This window comes from Neolamprologus multifasciatus, chromosome 7 (genome assembly GCF_963576455.1).
Source record: "Neolamprologus multifasciatus chromosome 7, fNeoMul1.2, whole genome shotgun sequence".
Classification (NCBI taxonomy): domain Eukaryota; kingdom Metazoa; phylum Chordata; class Actinopteri; order Cichliformes; family Cichlidae; genus Neolamprologus; species Neolamprologus multifasciatus.
The window spans coordinates 3,847,307-3,869,123 of record NC_140445.1 but is presented as its reverse complement, the minus strand read 5'-3'; the positions used below and the strand labels follow the sequence as shown (position 1 = coordinate 3,869,123).

The 21,817-nt window shown below is 39.6% G+C and overlaps 1 protein-coding gene and 1 long non-coding RNA gene across 5 annotated transcripts; both read left to right on the top strand.

The window, feature by feature from the left end:
• Positions 1-3,566: 3,566 nt before the first annotated feature.
• Positions 3,567-20,439, top strand: LOC146513502 (uncharacterized). The gene is made up of 2 exons (XR_014875148.1): positions 3,567-5,354; positions 19,697-20,439. It is a non-coding gene; the product is annotated as an uncharacterized LOC146513502 (long non-coding RNA).
• On the top strand, positions 6,243-17,530 carry LOC146513503 (uncharacterized). Of its 4 annotated transcripts, XM_085166793.1 has the most exons (5): positions 6,246-6,770; positions 7,185-15,342; positions 16,578-16,694; positions 16,811-16,914; positions 17,018-17,530. In XM_085166793.1, the coding sequence occupies exon 2, from the start codon at positions 7,990-7,992 to the stop codon at positions 15,322-15,324; it is 7,335 nt and encodes a 2,444-aa protein (XP_085022919.1). In that variant the 5' UTR covers positions 6,246-6,770; positions 7,185-7,989; the 3' UTR covers positions 15,325-15,342; positions 16,578-16,694; positions 16,811-16,914; positions 17,018-17,530. The 4 variants fall into 4 exon arrangements, with proteins under 4 accessions (XP_085022921.1, XP_085022919.1, XP_085022918.1 ...); XM_085166795.1 differs by having other exon boundaries at positions 6,243-6,770; positions 7,185-15,042; positions 16,578-16,914; XM_085166792.1 differs by having other exon boundaries at positions 16,578-16,914.
• Positions 20,440-21,817: the final 1,378 nt, after the last annotated feature.

Below are 21,817 nucleotides of genomic sequence, written 5' to 3'. Positions count from 1 at the left end.
AAACAACAGCAGCACGTTTAAGCTTGATCAGCTGTTGTTAGAATTTATTTAATATTAATTTCTAGTATCAGCTGATGTTTGCTGGAGCCACAGCTGTAAAGCTGCTGGTCATGATGTCGGTTTGGATATGTGGTGAGAGGGAAACATGAAGATGAAACCAGGAGATGTCCTTACTGAATCATCAGAGCTGAACAGGTGATGGAGAAACAGGTTTACCTTTTAGGTGACATGAATGAGTTGAAGCTATGAACTGTTTCTGAGAGACAAATAACACCAGGATCCTTTTTTATGTAGCTGACAGCTGGTAACTGTGCAGGGGCGGGTCTAGCAAAGTGTTGCCAGGGGGCAGGTAGGGCATTAACAGGGAGAGGGGGGCACAAAGAAGAAGAAGATGATGACACAAATCCTACGTGGCCAGAAAGGGGTGCAATGCTATCTTGATGATGTCATCATATACGGAACTTCAGAAGCCGAACATGAGGCCAACCTGCGTGCTGTGTTACACAGAATCAACAATGCAGGACTGAAACTCAATGTTGACAAATGTCAACTCCGTCAAACTACTCTGAGCTTTCTGGGTCAAAAGATCGGTCCAGAAGGTCTGCTGCCAGATGACTCTCATGTCACTGCTATCCTGCAGGCTCCGCCCCCTACTGATCCTGCAACCCTGCGCTCATTTCTTGGCTTGAGTGCATGGTACAGCAAGTTTGTGCCAAATTACGCGACTGTTGTTGAACCTATGTGAGCTCTTCTGCGCAAGGACTGTTCATTCCACTGGAACGAAGCAGCTCAAGCAGCGTTTGATCAAGTCAAGCGGTTAATCGTGCACAGCCCTGCCCTGGTGATGTTTGACCCCAATAAGCCAACCACAGTCTCGACAGATGCCTCAGTCTACGGTGTAGGTGCTGTTTTGACTCAACTTGACGGTAATGATGCAGAACAGACTGTTGCATTTGCATCTCGCAGCCTGTCTGATGCAGAGAGGAAATACTCAGTCGTTGAGAAGGAAGCCCTAGCTTGCGTCTGGGCTGCTGAAAAATGGCGCATATGGCTCTGGGGCAGAAAATTCCTCCTACGAACAGATCACCAAGCACTTACAACACTGCTGACTACTAAGGGCAATAACAGAGCTGGTCTACGCATAGCCAGATGGTCAACTCGCCTGTTGGAGTTTGACTATGAAGTGGAATATAGAACTGGGTCATTGAACCATGTTGCTGATTGTCTTTCTAGGCTCCCACTTTCCGAGACAGACATGGCATGTGCAGAGGATGTGGAGTCAGTTGCAGCCATCCTCACTGATCTGAGTGCTGTGTCTGAGGATGACTTCCAGTCAGAGTGCAAAGCCTGTCCAGTGTTCACAAAGCTCCGTGTGCAGATACAGAAAGGCTGGCCTGCAAGGAAGACGTCACTGGAACCTGACTTACAGCCGTACTTCCCAATCCGCCTTGAACTCGCGGTCTTGAACGAGTGTATCGTCAGAGGTACACATCGATTGCTAGTGCCTGAGTCGTTGCAGAAAACAACTCACTGATATAGCTCATGAAACTCACCAAGGGATTGTACGTACCAAACAACGCCTGAGGGGATTGTACTGGTGGCCCAAAATGGATTGTCACATAGAGACACTGATAAAGAACTGTGCAACGTGCAGACAGAATGATAAGTCCACTAACCCATGATGCTCCACTCCAACCCATTCCTTTACCAGCTGCTGCTTGGGAAAAGGTGTCTGTGGACATCATAGGCCCTTTTGAAATAGCCCCTTCTGACTGTAGATTTGCCATCACACTGGTAGACTACTTTAGTAAGTGGCCTGAAGTAGCTTTTGGTTCCCGAGCTGATGCAGCTACTATCATTCAGTTCCTTTCTGTAGTTTTCTCTCGTGAAGGGAATCCAAAGACATTGATAAGTGACAATGGCTCTCAATTTCTCTCTGCTGAGTTCGCTGACTTCCTTAAAAGCAGGGGAATCCAACACCTGAGATCCTCAGTGTATTACCCAAGAGCTAATGGGGAAGTTGCCTACAGACTGCCTCGATTCAAGGACAACCCTGGAAATCGTTCCTGAGAACTTACCTGATGGACTACAGAGCAACCCCTCGTTCAACAACTGGAGCTTCCCCTTCAGAACGGCTCCATGGACGACGAATGAGAACAAAGTTACAGTAATGGATATGCCTGTTGCTCAGACAGAGAGGCATACCATGTGCGAAAGAGTTAAGAATAAGCAAATGAAAATGAAAGAATACACTGATGCTCGCAGACACGCCAAACCATCCAATTTTCAGCCTGGTGACAAGGTACGGGTTAGGAAGCCGTGGAAGGTAAAGAAAGGCGAGTTAAAGTTTTCCAAACCAAGGACTGTCATGACAAGGAAAGGACCAAACACTTATTTGCTGGATGATGGACGGACCTGGAACGCCTCACACTTATCGGCTCTGTCAGAGCTGAACACAGGTACTGATTCTGACACAACAATGGACTGTCATGAACCAGGAACTGATCTAGCATCTAACTCTGAGTCTGATAGTAGGCTTAGGCCCACCAGGATGAGGAACCCACCTTGCTGGACCCAAGACTTTGTCATGGGAAAGTGAATGTTACTGAGTAATGTGAAATATGTTAAACGTGTATTAGGTGACATACATCAGAATGATGAAGTCAGGTTCACATAAGAAATCCTTGTTCAAAGGGGGAGATGTGTCCACACATTATTAGTGTGAATGCTTGTAAAAGCATTCACAGTATTGTTGTTGTAATCTTTATTAGTGTGAATGCTTGTAAAAGCATTCACAGTATTGTTCTTCTACATATTTATTAGTGTGAATGCTTGTAAAAGCATTCACAGTATTGTTCTTCTACATATTTATTATTATATTTTATTCTTCCGTACGTTTTTTGAAGTCCTACTCCTTCAAAACCGTTCAACTTAGAAAAACCATTCAAACACCGTTAGATTCCTCTTCTTTTGGACATGACTGCTTCTATTTTTCTCATTTTTAACATTTATATTTTTAATTTTATTCAACTTTTTTCAACAAAAATTTCCCATGTATTTCAATGGGGAGACCCTTCAAATCCTCATTCAACTTACTCATTTTTAAACTCTTACTACTTCCACATACATTGACATAGAGCAACCATTCAAACTTTAAAACGAAGACAAGACATTCAACTATTCAACTTGTATTTATCTTTTCAATATCTATTATACTTTTTCTTCAGTTCCAGTTTAAGTTTCATGATGTTTTTTCACCCGTTTCAGAGTTTATAATGGGTGTGTATGGGACGGAATGTTGGCGCTAGAGTGAGACAGCTCAACTGCTAGAGTGAGAGGAGCAAAAATAATTAATCTTAAAATCTTTTTTAAAACTGCTGCTGTGTCCGCAGCGTTTGCTCTACAGGTCTGGTTTTACCCTCAAAACGTAGCCATCCGCTGTCCTCTTTCATCCAATGTGTTTATTATAGTAATAGGTGTTATGGTTCTTTCATAAATGTCACCGATGCACAGCCTCCTCCCTCCAACTCTTCCATAGACTCTAATGTTAAAATGGCTCAGGAAGGTTCGTTTGAAAATCAGAAGAGCATGGTGTCTTTCCACTGTCACCACGTCCATATAATAAACTCCACAGGCATGAAAACTGAGAATTCAGTAGACCAGACATTGCTGCCGCTCACGGTGAAAGAATTTTGTCAATACGACCTGTACTTTTCATTTGGGAACGATTTGTTTCGGGCTGACTTTTCTGTTCATTTTAAGCAGCAAAAGTGAGGGGCATGTCTGTGTGCGTGTCACACCTGCCTGCCTAACGAGCTCTGTCTCACTCTGCCAAGATTCATCTTAAACACTTCTCTTTGAACGACTTCTGTGTCCAGAGTGTTTGCTCTACAGCCATCATTTTACCCTCAAAACGTAGCCATCATTCTTCTCTTTCCAACACCGTGTCTTTGAAAGCTCAGAGATGTAAACTTTTTAAACTGTGTGGATCCAAGTGGAGGGATCACATTTTAGTCATTCAGTGATTCAAAGAATATGAACTTTTAATATTCATTCAGATGTTTTCTGACTCTAAATTTTATTTTCTCATTTCTTAGGTTTTTCTCATTTACCTTTAAACATTTTCAGCTATTTTCCAACTTCTTCTGTGTAAATGTCAGCTTTTAGCAGTTCAGCACTTTGGTTTTCAGGTTAAAAATTCAGTTTTTTTATCCCATTCAAAATTTTTAACTTAAAATTCAGCAATTAATTCATTTCAGTGCATACATTCAGATTCAAGCATTCACACTGCAGTTTCTTCAGAAAATGCACTTTCTAGTTAGTGTGAATGCTTGAAAAGCATTCACAGTATTGTTCTTCTACATATTTATTATTATATTTTATTATCTATTCCGTACGTTTTTTGTAGTCCTACTCCTTCAAAACCGTTCAACTTAGAAAAACCATTCAAACACCGTTAGATTCCTCTTCTTTTGGACATGACTGCTTCTATTTTTCTCATTTTTAACATTTATATTTTTAATTTTATTCAACTTTTTTCAACAAAAATTTCCCATGTATTTCAATGGGGAGACCCTTCAAATCCTCATTCAACTTACTCATTTTTAAACTCTTACTACTTCCACATACGTTGACATAGAGCCACCATTCAAACTTTAAAACGAAGACAAGACATTCAACTATTCAACTTGTATTTATCTTTTCAATATCCATTATACTTTTTCTTCAGTTCCAGTTTAAGTTTCATGATGTTTTTTCAGCCGTTTCAGAGTTTATAATGGGTGTGTATGGGACGGAATGTTGGCGCTAGAGTGAGACAGCTCAACTGCTAGAGTGAGAGGAGGGGGGGAATTAATCTTAAAATCTTTTTTAAAACTGCTGCTGTGTCCGCAGCGTTTGCTCTACAGGTATGATTTTACCCTCAAAATGTAGCCATCGCTGTCCTCTTTCATCTAATGTGTTTATTATTGTAATAGGTGTTATGGTTCTTTCATAAATGTCACCAATGCACAGCCTCCTCCCTCCAACTCTTCCATAGACTCTAATGTTAAAATGGCTCAGAAAGTTCTTTTGAAAATCAGAAGTACAGGCTGTCTTTACACTGTCACCACGTCCATATAATAAACTCCACAGCCATGAAAACTGAGAATTTGGTAGACTGGACATTGCTGGTGCTCACAGTGAAAGAATTTTGTCAATACGACCTGTACTTTTCATTTGGGAAGGATTTGTTTTGGGCTGACTTTTCTGTTCATTTTAAGCAGCAGAAGTGAGGCGCATGTCCGTGTGCGCAGGCACTATAGCAACCAGGCTCACACCTGCCTGCTTAACGAGCTCTCTCTCACTCTGCCAAGGTTAAACCTAAAAATGTCTGCTGCCTCTAAGCAGTTGTAGTAAGATTAACTTTTTCAATAGGTACAATAAGACAGATTTGACAGGGTTTTGCCACAGATTAATAGTTTGTCAGTAGTTAGTATATGCCAACTAAGGAGAGCATTTTGATTGGCACACAGGTTTTTGAGATCTGGGCAGTTTGAGTTAGTTGATGACTTTAAAATCATCCTTTCTGATTGGATAATTAAAGCTCACAGTATCTACCTGTCTGTAGTTGATTTTCCCACATTTTAATTAACGTTTAACTAATCTAATCTCATTTAATGTCTCTGTTTATAGTCTGTATAGTTTATCCCTCTACTAACACACTTAAAGTAGTTTTAAAATAAAACCCACAAAACAGTTCAAGATGAAATACTTTTTATTTGCTCATGTAATGCCAGTTGCCCTGTTTTTCTGTATGTCACTCATTCGCTTATACTCGGGCAAAAAGTACCAATTTGTACACTAGTCTAGTGTATTTTTTCCCTCTATCTCTCTATGTCTCTCACACACAGAGACCAACACACAGACATGTATATGCTCATTATTGCTGTTAAAACTGATGGTCAAATTTCCAAGCACCACCTGAACGCCTCATCTGTTTTTAACCCATCACTGGACCAACTGTCTCATTCCGCTTTGCTTTCTGCTGTGGTAAGTACCGTACACTCAGTACTGCACTGTTTTATTTTTATGATGGTAAAAATACATGTTTGACATTTAAACTCACATATCAAGTCCAACAGAGTTCAAAAGAGTTCAAAGAAAAAAGAAAGAATAACCTTCGCTATCATTTATATATGTTTATGACGTTTTGCTGTTAGCAGCAGTGCTAACGCTAGCTTTAATGCTAATGCTAGCAACAATGGTAATGCTAGCAACAATACTAATGCTAGCTATAGTGCTAACACTAGCCTTAGCAGTTGTTAACTGACAAAAAGAATATTCCTGTGATATTTCTTGGTGGGCAGTGAGACAAAAGTAACAAATGAGCTTTATTATTGCCATTGTGGCTCAGTTTTAACAGTAAGAGTGCTAGCGCTAGCAGCATTGCTAACGCTAGCTGCAATGCTAACGCTAGCTGCAGTGCTAACACTAACTGAAGTGCTAATGCTAGCCGGAATGCTAGCGCTAGCAGCAATGCTAAGGCTAGTAACAGTTTAACAGTAGCCTTACATAAGTGGAAATACTTCAGGTAATTAGTTTGAATTATAAAATAGCTGCTGTGTCTGTTGGTGTGCTATATTATTATATAACTTGCTGATTATTAGTTTAGTGTATCGTGTCGTGTGGGCTTTGTATTTCTGTTAGTCTGATAACACTGTACAGACAACTAACATATTATTTCTCGTTTTACACTTTCAGGAACTTTACTGACACCTGTGCTTTGCCTGGTAGGTGTGCACATACTGTAAGAGAAGTAGACCAAAATAAAAAAATAATCTGACTAATATAAGCTTCGATGGGTTCAAACTTTGTGCTAGACCTTTTAAACACAATTTTATAATAAATACACATAAGTGCAGCTTAATAATTGGGCTAAAATATTTCTTTCGTACATTTTTGTAGTCACACTACATGTGATTAGTTAATCATATTTGTATTTAAAAATATTATTGCTGAATTTAATTAAATATTTATTATTTTAAAAAGTGCCCAATTATGCAACTTTTTGCACATGGCAGCCAACAACAGTTTAGCTTGAATATTTGTTTTGTCCTGTTTCAGTAGTCACAATTAGTTCATACAATTACCATGTGATTTCATTTTAATAAATTTATAATTTTTTTCTTGTTTTTTGTTCACAGTGTGCAGAAGAAGAACAAGGACCAGATTTCCAGTCTTCTCTCTCACATCCCAACCCCCCATCCCCTCTATCCTCTGTCCTGCTCCACCTGTTTTCTCTGCCTTCTTTCCATCTGTATTTCACTCTGTGGTTTGTGAGAAATTGTGCCAAACCAAGAATCTTATTGCGGTTTGATTTCAAAGCCGTGTCTCTCCTGCTCTGTCTGTTCTCTCTGCTAAATTTTCTCTCTACCTGTTTTTCACTCTTGGCTTGCTGCTGAAAAACGCCAAGCCAATAAAGCAACGAAGAGTGCATATTTTGCCTCAACCTATGAACAAACTGAAATAAAACAAAACTCTGTGGTTTGATTTCCAAGCCGTGTCTCTCCTGCTCTTTTCTGTTCTCTCTTCTAAATTTTCTCTCTACCTGTTTTTCACTCTTGGCTTGCTGCTGAAAAACGCCAAGCCATTAAAGCAATAAAGAGTGCATATATTGCCTCTACCTAAGAACAAACTGAACATAGAAAACTCTAATTCACGGTTTTATTGTGATTTCCAGGCCGTGTCTCTCCTGCTCTGCCTGTTCTCTCTTCTAGATTTTCTCTCTACCTGTTTTTCATTCTGGGCTTGCTGCTAAGTTGTGCCAAGCCAATAAAGAGAGTGCATAATATTCTCTCAACTGAAGAACAAACTGTTAAACGAAAGACAACTTTTTCAGACAAATAAAAACTGAAATATAAAAACAAAGACAACATCTCCTGGTGTGTGCCACTCTTATCTTGTGAACATATTTTCTAAAGACTAAGAAACACTTGCAGGTGTGTGAAAATGCCAAGGAAGCAGAAAAAGTCACAAGCTGCAAAACAACGCTGGAAGAAGTTCCATGAGTTTCACATTGTACCAATATGTGAACAGGCTGAGTTTGATTTTCCTCAGAGCTGTGCAGAAGACAGTGTGTCTGCAAAGATCAATTCTGATAGTGTCAAACAGGCAGGTCAACATGTTCCTGCAGATGTACAACAGGTATCGTATGCTGATGCTGTAAAGAGTGGACTGCAGCATAAATTTAATGAACAACCTGAGGTGTCAAGTGCCCCACAGGTGGGTTATGCTGATTTTTTGAAAAGAGGCTGTCACAGTGATGTGGCAGGAACATCTCATGCAGAAAGAGTGAACCTTGAAAACCAGCCCTCTGTTACACATGTCTGTGCATCTCACAGCCAGGCACATCCTAAATATGGAGACTCCAGAAACAAGCAGTGCACATGTAACTCCCTCACATTTCTTGCATTCCTTCATGAGAATATAAACATGACTACAGCTGACCTTAATCTGGTCTTGGATAAAGGTGATGTGATGTACAAAGAGGCCAAGAAAAGATTTCCTAAAAATATTCATTTGGCAACCGATGAGCTGCCAGACAAAGTTGATGCTCGCAGGTCTATGTATCATGTCGACATGACACAGCCTTCCCGGTATGGGACATTTGAAGAACCTCCAGAGGAAGCAGTCGATACCTTTCTCAGCTTAGAAGCAGGACTGAGCTGCCTGTTGTCAGATGTGCAGTATGCCTTACTGATTATGAGTGGATTGTGTATCGCAGTGTTCAGATCCACATCAGGCAAATATGGTTTCTTTGATCCACACTCCAGAACAGCCAGTGGTCTTCCTCTACCACTACAGTCACGTAATCGTGGTACAGCAGTGATGCTGAAATTCACACTCCTCAGTGACATGATTAAGAGGATCCAAGATTCTTATGAAATGATGGAGATATCACCCTCTTGTACCTATGAACTGAAACCTGTTCAGCTCTACGACATGAGCACAGTCAACATGAGTGATATTATCACAGACATAGTCTGCAGACCAAGTGCCACTGCTGTGGCACCTACTCACTCTGATGAAGCAAAATCCTCTACTCCAAGGAGAAACACAACCACTGATCTTACTGAGATCTCTCAAATGTCCATTTGTACACCACTGGTAAAACAACATGAAGTCCAAATGACTCAGTTCACATCACATGAAGATCCTGAGAATGAATATACTAATATACCTACTGAAGAATCATCCAGTGACTTTAATTTTCTTCCATCGAATGATGCTTTTTCATGTCAATCAAATGCTGCAATAACAAATGTTGCTGCCTGTGATCTTTCTGATATAGTTTTACAAAAACTGAAAAAAGTTAATAAACAACAAAGGCACAAAATGAAAAGAAGATTAATGGCATCAGAGAAACCCAGAAATCAGAGAAAAGAAAACCAAAAAAGGAAAGAACGACAAAAGTATGCTTCAAACAAAGAGTACAAAGAAAAGAAAAAATCTTGCACAAGCAAGGCATATAAAAACAATCCTGAAGTTAGACAGAAACAACAACAGTATATTAAAAGACGTTATTGTGAGAATGATGAATTCAGACAGAAACAACAACAGTATATTAGAAGACGTTACTGTGAAAATGATGAATTCAGAAAGAAACAAAAACAATATGTTAAAAGACGTTTTTCTGAGAATGCTACAGTTAGAAAGAAACAACAACAATATATTAAGAGACGCTACTGTGAGAACGATGAATTTAGAAAGAAACAAAAAAACTATATCACTAAAAGGTATCGAGAAAGCCCAGAATTCAGAGAGAGACAGAGATCTCGAGTGACTCAGCGTTATGCACGTGACAACGCATTCAGAGTAAGACACAAACAACTGATGAAACAGCTAATGCGAGACAGGTATCAAAGCAATCTTGCATTCAGGATTATACACAAAATGAGATGTGCAATGAAAATAAAAAGGAAATACAGATGGGTGAACAGACAAACCCAAGAGAGTGACAACAGTGTGATCAACGAGGCTATATCTGTGTTCAAATCACAAATCAAAGTTGGACCATCATACCCATGTACTGTCTGTTTCAAGGCTTCATTTCCAAACCAAGTGCGACCCTGCAGAAGGTCAAAGTATGTCAAAAACCCACATGTGGTTGCAACATGTTTGACAGGAAAGTTTGTTCATGTTTGTGATGAAAACTGCAGAAATGAGCAGTGCAATGTTCCCAATGAGAGAAAGAGAGAGTGGATTTGTCACACCTGCCACGATCATCTTAAAAATGGATCCATGCCAGCACTTGCTATTGCCAATAAACTGGATCTTGCTGATATTCCACCTGAACTGTCTGATCTCAACATACTGGAGAGACATCTCATAGCCAAGTGCATACCATTTGCCAAGATCATTCCTCTTCCCAAAGGCAGACAAAGAGCAATTAGAGGAAATGTGGTCTGTGTTCCATCAGAGGTACAGGAAACTGTGGAAGCACTACCTCGATTAAGAATTAATTCTCAGGTGATGAGAGTAAAACTGAAGAGACGCTTGTCTTACAAAGGTCATCAGCTGTTTCAGACTGTAAGCTGGTCTAAACTTGTGCAAGCACTGCATAAACTCAAGCAGATTCATCCACAGTATAAGGATGTGAGCATCAGAGATGATGCTGAGCTGTGTGATCCAACACTTCCTGATGAAGATGAGGAGGAGGAGGAGGATGAAAACATGAATGAGGACGATTATGATGAGGCTGATTTAATGGAAATTGACAGCTGTGAGAAAAATGCACTGAGTGAAGCACAAAATAAAAATGAACAGGATATTGACATGTTACCCTGTGAAGGTGAACAATCACGTGAACAGATGAGAGATGATTCAGAGCAAGCAGATGGACTGACTAATGGTGGTTTTGCACTCGAGTCCTGTTTGCAGCCCCCTGATGTGGCTGAGGAGATATTATGTTTCAGTGAAGGAATCTACTCTGTTGCTCCTGCAGAGAGAAACAATCCAATAAGTTTTTTCAAAACACCTAAACTGGAGGCCATGGCCTTCCCTGTGCAGTTTCCTACAGGCCAAAACACACTTGATGAAAGAAGGCTGCTCAAAGTATCCCCCAGTGGGTATTTCAAATCAAGACTTTTCTGCATTGATGATCGTTTTGCCAAAGACACAAACTATTTGTTCTTTGCACAGTTTGTGACAGAAATACACCTGGCTACTTCCAGCATGACAATACAGTTAAGGAAGGCAAAGCCTCTGACCAGAGATGGGAGAAAAATAACCTCAGGCATGTTACAAGATAAACATGAGGTGGAGAAACTGGTGCGAAATAAAGATGCAGTGAGATTCATGCAGCCTCTGAGAGGAACCCCAGCCTATTGGGAGAAAACAACAAGAGATCTTTTTGCCATGATCAGACAGTTGGGAACTCCCACGTTCTTTTGCACATTTTCAGCTGCTGAAATGCGCTGGCCTGAAGTGGTTGAGGCAATAACAAGGCAGCAAGGTGAACAAGTGACTTTTGAAGGACTCGACTGGTCGGCAAAGTGTGACATCCTGAGAAGCAATCCTGTCACAACAATGCGCATGTTTGACAAGAGAGTTGAAGCCTTATTCAGAGATTTACTCTTATCTCCTGCAGAGCCACTTGGCAAAGTTATTGACTACTTTTACAGAGTTGAGTTTCAGCACAGAGGAAGCCCACACATACACTGTCTCCTGTGGGTAGAAGGTGCTCCTGTGTTTGAGGAGGATGATGAGCAAACTGTTGTGGATTTTATAAACAAATACATCACAGCTCAGCTGCCTGATCCTCATAAACAACCTGAACTGTACAAGAAAGTAACAGAAGTGCAAAAACACAGTAAGAATCACACGAAGACGTGCTTTAGGAGTTTAAGCTCCGGGTGCCGTTTTGGTTTTCCCAAACCACCCTGCAATGAGACAATGATCACAAGACCCAGTGAGGATGATGCACTGGAAGTAGAAACAGCAAAGAACAAGCTCAGACCACTGAACCAGCTGCTGAATGAGCCTGAAACTGCTTCCATGAGTTTAGAGCAGCTCTTGGCAAGATGCAAGTTGACACATGCAGAATATGAGCGATACCTGAATAAAATGAACACGAGGAGTACGATCATACTAAAGCGTGATCCAAAAGACTCTTGGATAAATGGCTATAATCCACATCTGCTTGAAGCCTGGAACAGTAATATCGACATAAGCTTTGTTCTAGATGCTTTCGGCGCTGCAAATTATTTAATGAAATATATATCAAAAAAAGAGGGCGGGCTATCTGAGTACCTGAAAACTGTCATTGAGAACTCCCATAAGGACAGTGTAAATGAGTGCGATGAAATGAGAGCCGTCATGCAGGCATATTCAAAGAAACGAGAGATCAGTGCACAGGAGTGCGTTGCTCGTGCATGTGGTCTTCACATGAAGCAATGTTCACGTGCTGTAATCTTCATACCAACTGATGATAATCCTGTGAAAATGAGTCGTCCCCTGTCAGTTCTGGACAACACAACACCCGAGTCTTCCAATGTTTGGATGACATCTTTGAATGACAAATACAAAGCCAGACCTGAAACACCCGAGTTTGAGGAGATGTGCATGGCAGACTTTGCTGCTACTTGCAGGATTGTCTATGGCCAACAGACAAAAGGTAAAGATGTTTTGCCCCTTCTCAATGAGATGGGATTTGTGCAAAGGCGCAAAAACGATAAGCCTGCTATCATCAGATTTCACCGCTGCTCACAAGAAAAACATCCAGAGCAATATTACGGAAGACTGCTTAAACTGTACCTTCCTCATCGTTCAGACCACGAACTGAAAACACCATCGTTGCCAACCTATCAGGCTTTCTATGGTGCTGGCTGTGTACAGCTACCAGGTACTGACCATCTTGAGTACGTGCAACACATTGTCAAAAGAAACAGAGAAAAATATGAGAAAAACAGTGAGGAGATCGAGAGCGCTGTTGAGGAATATGAGCAGAACAGAGGTGTGACTGACGAATGGTGTAATCTGGCACCTGAATCAGATCTCGTAAGGTTGCCACTTGTTGAACAAGAAAGAGAGCGAGACAATGAAAATGAACAGGAAGATGTGCCCGACTACAGCCGTCAGGCTGATGCTTCAACAGAAGTCAGAGCCATCAGGGAACCCCCTGCTATTGATCCCACATTGTTACGTCAGATGTTTCAGAATCTGAATAAGAAGCAAGCCTGCATATTTTATGCAGTTAGAGACTGGTGCATTAAAAGAGTCTGTGCTCTAAATCCAGAGCAGTTTTTCTTTTATATTAATGGTGGTGCTGGAACAGGAAAGTCACATCTTATCAAATGCATCTACTCAGAAGCATCTAAGATACTGAGCAAAGTGCCCAGATATGCAGACGACGTTGACATATCAAAACCCACTGTCCTGTTAACTGCTTTCACTGGGACTGCAGCATTTAACATTTCTGGAACAACACTGCATTCTCTTCTCAAGCTACCTAGAAGCTTAAAACCTCCCATTCAGGGACTTGGCAATCAGCTGGATGAAGTCAGATCTGAACTTTTGAATGCTGAAATAATCGTCATTGACGAAGTGTCTATGGTGTCAAGACATCTCTTTGCATATGTAGATGCAAGACTCAAACAGATCAAAGGGACTCGGAGACCCTTTGGAGGCATGTCAGTCATTGCTGTTGGAGACTTCTATCAGCTACCCCCAGTGCGACAGTCTAAACCTCTCTGTGTGCACGACCCGTCCGAGATCGACCTGTGGCGGGAGCATTTTCAGATGATCACTCTGACTGAGATTATGCGTCAGAAAGATGATGTTGTCTTTGCTGAGATGCTGAACAGAATTCGTGTGAAAGGAAAGTTGGATGAGCTTTGTGAAGCAGATAGAGATTTGTTGTCAGAGGCCATAACTGAACCAGCCCTATGTCCGACTGATGCGTTGCACATTTTTGCAACTAATAAAGAAGTGGATGCACACAACTCTGCAACACTGGCTCTGCTCCATACTCATGTCATTGACATCCATGCAGATGATTATAGAAAAGATCCTAGAACTGGCAGAATGGCACTTCAAGACAGACCATTGAAAGGAGGTAAAAACGAGTTACCAGACACACTGAAGGTTGCAGAAGGAGCTCGTGTCATGCTCACCAGAAACATTGACATACAAAATGGTTTGGTTAATGGTGCATTTGGAATACTACTTAGAGTAGTTTACTCTGAAAATGACCAACACATCATCAAGCTTGGACTTAAAATGGATAATGAGACATCTGGAAAGAATAACCGCACACCAGCAGACGACATGGTGTACATTGAGAGAGCAGAAGAGAATCTGAAGCAGAAAGGAGTGGTACGAAGACAGTTCCCAGTGAAGCTGGCCTTTGCATGTACAATACATAAGGTACAGGGTATGACAACCACATCAGCTGTTGTCTCTCTTAAGAGCATTTTTGAGCCCGGCATGGCCTACGTAGCTGTCAGTAGAGTGACATCTCTCAGTGGACTGTATCTTCTTGATATGGAGGAGAAAAAAATATTCACCAACCCAGAAATCACTGCAGCGCTTGAGAACATGAGACAAGCCAACCTTGATGACATGATGCCTCTTCTACACGTGAGACAAACACTGAGCAGGTCAGACGTTTTCACCATTGTTCATCATAATACAGAGGGACTGCCAGCTCACATTAATGACATCAAGAGTCACCATGAATTGTGTCTAGCAGATGTTTTGTGCCTAACAGAAACACACCTGCGGGGCTCTTTTGTCGCAGAGAGTCTCCACTTGGAAAATTACAATTTGTTCAAACGCAACAGACACCTGTCCTACACAAACTTTCCCCAGATGGCAAACAGAAGTGGTGGTGGAGTTGCTGTTTATGTGAAAAGTGACATTCAAGTGCATGAAAAACAGTACATCCATAATGTAACTGACCTTGAATTTCTGGCTTTAAAGGTTGAAGCACCAGTCAGTGCTCTGATTGCAGTTGTGTACAGACCTCCAGACTACACTCTGAGGCCATTCCTGAAAAACCTGGTAAGCCTATTAGACTCATTAGAGATCATGGACTGTCATCCCATCATAGTTTGTGGTGATTTTAATGAGAATGTTTTATCCAGTGCAAACAAACCAATCCTGGAGCTGTTTGAGTCTAGGGGATACGCACAGGTCATCACTGCCCCTACCACAGAGAAGAACACACTGCTTGACCTAATTTTCATTTCTCAGCCAGAGCGATGTCTCCATTCTGGAGTCATGAAGACCTACCATAGTTACCATGACCCTGTATACTGTGTATTGTCCTGTGATGATTCATGATCTAGATCTTTGAATACAGTAAGTAATTTCTGTATTTTTGAATGACATAAGAAAGTAGAGCGATATTTAAAAGTTGGCTTAAGAAAAAATGCCCTGCATTGCAGTATAATGTTTGAATTGTTTACATAAAATACAATTAAATGAATTAAGTAATGATATCAGTAAAAGATGACAATTTTATTTATTACAGAAAATCTAAAAATCACCTACAGTAATCTATGAATGTCAGAAAAATCAAATATACCAGTTTAAAACGAACAGTGTAGGCATATCCTCTCTGCAGCCAGGCTTCAAAATCCTGCCAGGCTGCCCCAGTCTCACTGTGGCTGGGAGGGAGGGAGGGTGGACCAGAGGATTGCCCAAACAACGCATATATGTTCAACAGCTTCTTCGTTGTTTCTGGGAGAACAACACAGACTAAAGGTTTAAAATACCTAATTACAGCAATAATGACAGTTAAGCCACTTTATGTGTGCCTTTATTTTAAAATACTATTTACAAAAATGTTATTGATTTTAGTTTGTTATAATCTTTAAACTTTTTCAAAAGTATACGATTATATTTTTGGACAAATCTTACGATGAAACATACATTTTTATGAGCTTTTATCATGTTTCAGCCAGTGCATTTATCAGGGTGGGTCTGGGTCTGGGATGATAAATGCACTGGCTGATAAATGCACACTTCTGGCCAGAAGTGTTTCAGCAGTGTCACATATGTACTACATATGTGACACTTGCTTTCTGTTACCAGCTGATACCCTACATTTGTATAGACATTGGATCTTGTGAGGCTGGGGAGTTGAGTGGGTAGGTGGGAGTTGAGTGGGGGGGGGGGGGGTGCGGTGGGAGGTTGTTAGGTTTTTTTTTTTTTTTTTTTTTTTAAGAGAGACACAGTCCTCCTGTGTCTTCTTCAAGCTTAAAAGCGTAAAAGCCAACAGTGTGAAGCACATAGCAGCCAGAAACTGTAATGCCACAGATCAGAGAGGCGTCATCATCACCATCTTCATTGCCGTACGACCAGAGAGTGAGACTTCACATCTGGAGCACAGGAGACATTCTGTCTTCCTTCTAGCTTGTCCCACAAGCAGTCGGTGAGATTTACTCGCATCAAAAAGGGTTAATGACATAATTTCCATTAAAACATGTATTAATTTTTTGTAAAGTGTTTAAATTGTGTTTTCACCTGACCTTAGGAGTGTAGATTGTAATGTCTGTACTCAGGTGTTTCCCTCTGTGATCCATCCCTTTCAGAGCTGAGACACTCAGGACTGAACAGACTGCACAGTTTCTGTGACTGAGCCTCCAAAACACCTTCTTTGAAACCACACATGATAGAAGGGCTTTATATTTGCAGCAGCACTACTACAGGTATTCAGTTTATTACAGGATGTGTTTGTTTCTTAGGACCAGCTCTAAGTGCACACTACCTAACATATACACCTTTCTGTTCATTACAAACCAACTATTCTGGATCATATGGCCAGTTGGCAGGAATGTTGCTGCAGGAAAACATCCCTGGAGATCACCATCATTGTCAGACTGACTGTGCCTCCTCTGTGCAGTGTCAAGAGCCTCCCTAAATGAGTGTGTAAGTTAACATTTTCATTATTTTATTCCCTTTGACAAGACAAGTATCACTGATATTTACATTTACAACTACATATGTTCCTGTTTTCTGCTCTTCTTTCAAGGCCTCAGCTATCCTGCTTCTGTGCTGCTTGCCACACATCAAACACTGGCCAGATGACAGGGAGGATCCACTCTGAAGTCACTGGACATGATGAGGATCATCTGGGACTTTATAGTTTCACAGAAACGTTGTGCTCTTTGATTACAGGTTTTAAATGGACATAATGACTGCCTCTCTCTGATCAACAGGCTAAAGGATTGTTTTCATTATTAGAGCTCTGTAGAATGTATGCTTATTTACTATTTCAACACAGAGCAAACCTTTATTTATTTATTTAACATATTTTTATTTGTTTTAATGTTGAATTAACTGTGGGGATTTTTTCAAGTGGGCACTCGGGATGTCATATGACCAGAAATGTGGTAACTGGAATTCAACAGTATGGAAAAAAAATTTGCTAAGAACAAAACACACACAAAAACCCCCAAGAGAACTCAAATTCATTCCATGTAATCCAATCTAAAACATTTTAAACTGCTGAACAGCAAAACAAACAGTGTTTTAAAAAAAAACAGTGTTAACAGAATGATTATGATGAGTTTTTACCAAAGTTTCAGGTCACATGGCACACCTAGTGTGTAGTGTGGGGTATCAGCTGGTAAGTATAGGTTTTTTTATATTTGTGTCCTTAGAGTTCAGATGGATAAAGCCTTGTGTATAATAATTAGTCATAAACACAACTCAAAGGCAGGGACTTACTGAGATAACTAAATTTGGGTCTTTGTGTCTGAGCCCAGGTTAAAACACTGTGTAAAAAAGCATTTAGTGGCATGGCTGAACTATGCTGTAAACTAATGATACTTATTTATCCATGTTCACAAAAAGGACTAATGTGTTTATTTGATTATTTGTATGTGTTAAACTGTGTCACCACCTTAGGCTTTCATTTGAATTTACTCAAAAATCTCTATACAGTTCTCTTTTACCACTGTGTGGACTCTGTTTACATTAAAACATAAAAAAGAATGAGTAATAAAAAGATGTGTAGACAGATCAGTAGATTAAGAAGACTGATAGAAACAGCTGTTCAGCCATGTTCTAAGAAACCAACACAATTTAAAGGTTCAGGATTGTGGTTTTAAAAGTTTTCATGTATTTCATATGTTGCTTAATATTTTTATTTAGTTATTTAATTTAGTTATTTTTATTTATTCTACTAGTCTTTTTCAGAAAGGAGCTGTAAAATATGACTTAAGATTTTTATGTTATTTTTTATGACATACAAAACAAATTGATGTATATAATACTATTAAACATAATATACACAATATGTCTGAAAAACATTATGCTGTATATTAAAGTTTGTATTTTCTCCAGAATGTTTGTTCATCTTTTAAGTTCATTTCAACAAATTTGTTTTTACATTTATTTTTAATAAGTTATTTTTTTATGAGTTGGAGATTTATAATACATAATTCCACTCTTTAAGTGATTAGAAGAATATTAACTTTTAATATTAATTCAGAGGTTTTCTGACTCTAAATTTTCTTTTGTCAATACTCATCTTTTTCTAATGTTCAGCTATTTTCCAAATTCTTCCTTTGTGTAAACGTCAGCTTTTAGCAGTTCAGCACTTTTGTTTTCAGGTTAAAAATTCATTTTTTTAATCTCATTCAACATTTTTAACTTAATTTCATCAATTAATTCATTTCAGTGCATACATTCAGATTCAAGCATTCACACTGCAGTTTCTTCAGAAAATGCACTTTCTAGTTATTATATTTTATTCTATTCCGTACGTTTTTTGTAATCCTACTCCTTCAAAACCGTTCAACTTAGAAAAACCATTCAAACACCATTAGATTCCTCTTCTTTTGGACATGACTGCTTCTATTTTTCTCATTTTTAACATTTATATTTTTAATTTTATTCAACTTTTTTCAACAAAAATTTCCCATGTATTTCAATGGGGAGACCCTTCAAATCCTCATTCAACTTACTCATTTTTAAACTCTTACTACTTCCACATACATTGACATAGAGTAACCATTCAAACTTTAAAACGAAGCCAAGAAATTCAACTATTCAACTTGTATTTATCTTTTCAATATCTGTCATACTTTTTCTTCAGTTCCAGTTTAAGTTTCATGATGTTTTTTCACCCGTTTCAGAGTTTATAATGGGTGTGTATGGGACGGAATGTTGGAGCTAGAGTGAGACAGCTCAACTGCTAGAGTGAGAGGAGCGAAAAAATTAATCTTAAAATCTTTTTTTAAAACTGCTGCTGTGTCCGCAGCGTTTGCTCTACAGGTCTGATTTTACCCTCAAAACGTAGCCATCGCTGTCCTCTTTCATCCAATGTGTTTACTATAGTAATAGGTGTTATGGTTCTTTCATAAATGTCACCGATGCACAGCCTCCTCCCTCCAACTCTTCCATAGACTCTAATGTTAAAATGGCTCTGGAGGTTCGTTTGAAAATCAGAAGAGCATGGTGTCTTTCCACTGTCACCACGTCCATATAATAAACTCCACAGGCATGAAAACTGAGAATTCAGTAGACCAGACATTGCTGCCGCTCACGGTGAAAGAATTTTGTCAATACGACCTGTACTTTTCATTTGGGAATGATTTGTTTCGGGCTGACTTTTCTGTTCATTTTAAGCAGCAAAAGTGAGGGCCATGTCTGTGTGCGTGTCACACCTGCCTGCCTAACGAGCTCTGCCTGCCACTCTGCCAAGATTCATCTTAAACACTTCTCTTTCAACTGCTGCTGTGTCCACAGCGTTTGCTCTACAGGTATGATTTTACCCTCAAAATGTAGCCATCGCTGTCCTCTTTCATCCAATGTGTTTATTATAGTAATAGGTGTTATGGTTCTTTCATAAATGTCACCGATGCACAGCCTCCTCCCTCCAACTCTTCCATAGACTCTAATGTTAAAATGGCTAAGAAAGTTCGTTTGAAAATCAGAAGTACAGGCTGTCTTTACACTGTCACCACGTCCATATAATAAACTCCACAGCCATGAAAACTGAGAATTATGTAGACTAGACATTGCTGGTGCTTACGGTGAAAGAATTTTGTCGATACAACGTGTACTTTTCATTTGGGAAGAATTTGTTTGGGGCTGACTTTTCTGTTCATTTTAAGCAGCAAAAGTGAGGTGCATGTCTGTATGCCTGTGTATGGAGCCATTGGGTGAAGTCACTACAGCAACTAGGCTCACACCTGCCTGCCTAACGAGCTCTGTCTCACTCTGCCAAGATTCATCTTAAACACTTCTCTTTCAACTGCTTCTGTGTCCACAGTGTTTGCTCTACAGCCATCATTTTACCCTCAAAACGTCGCCATCGTTGTTCTCTTTCCAACACTGTGTCTTTCAAAGCTCAGACATTTAAAATTTTTAAACTGTGTGGATCCAAGTGGAGGGATCACATTTTAGTCATTCAGTGATTCAAAGAATATGAACTTTTAATATTCATTCAGATGTTTTCTGACTCTAAATTTTATTTTCTCATTTCTTAGGTTTTTCTCATTTACCTTTAAAACATTTTCAGCTATTTTCCAACTTCTTCTGTGTAATGTCAGCTTTTAGCAGTTCAGCACTTTTGTTTTCAGGTGAAAATTTCTGTATTTTTCATCTCATTCAACATTTTTAACTTAAAATTCAGCAATTAATTCATTTCAGTGCATACATTCAGATTCAAGCATTCACACTGCAGTTTCTTCAGAAAATGCACTTTCTAGTTATTATTATTTTATTCTGTATTCCGTACGTTTTTTGAAGTCCTACTCCTTCAAAACCGTTCAACTTAGAAAAACCATTCAAACACCGTTAGATTCCTCTTCTTTTGGACATGACTGCTTCTATTTTTCTCATTTTTAACATTTATATTTTTAATTTTATTCAACTTTTTTTCAACAAAAATTTCCCATGTATTTCAATGGGGAGACCCTTCAAATCCTCATTCAACTTACTCATTTTTAAACTCTTACTACTTCCACATACATTGACATAGAGCAACCATTCAAACTTTAAAACGAAGACAAGACATTCAACTATTCAACTTGTATTTATCTTTTCAATATCTATTATACTTTTTCTTCAGTTCCAGTTTAAGTTTCATGATGTTTTTTCACCCGTTTCAGAGTTTATAATGGGTGTGTATGGGACGGAATGTTGGGGCTAGAGTGAGACAGCTCAACTGCTAGAGTGAGAGGAGCGAAAAAATTAATCTTAAAATCTTTTTTAAAACTGCTGCTGTGTCCGCAGCGTTTGCTCTACAGGTATGATTTTACCCTCAAAACGTAGCCATCGCTGTCCTCTTTCATCCAATGTGTTTATTATAGTAATAGGTGTTATGGTTCTTTCATAAATGTCACCAATGCACAGCCTCCTCCCTCCAACTCTTCCATAGACTCTAATGTTAAAATGGCTCAGAAGGTTCGTTTGAAAATCAGAAGAGCATGGTGTCTTTCCACTGTCACCACGTCCATATAATAAACTCCACAGGCATGAAAACTGAGAATTCAGTAGACCAGACATTGCTGCCGCTCACGGTGAAAGAATTTTGTCAATACGACCTGTACTTTTCATTTGGGAACGATTTGTTTCGGGCTGACTTTTCTGTTCATTTTAAGCAGCAAAAGTGAGGGTGCATGTCTGTGTGCGTGTCACACCTGCCTGCCTAACGAGCTCTGCCTGCCACTCTGCCAAGATTCATCTTAAACACTTCTCTTTCAACTGCTGCTGTGTCCACAGCGTTTGCTCTACAGGTATGATTTTACCCTCAAAACGTAGCCATCCGCTGTCCTCTTTCATGCAATGTGTTTATTATAGTAATAGGTGTTATGGTTCT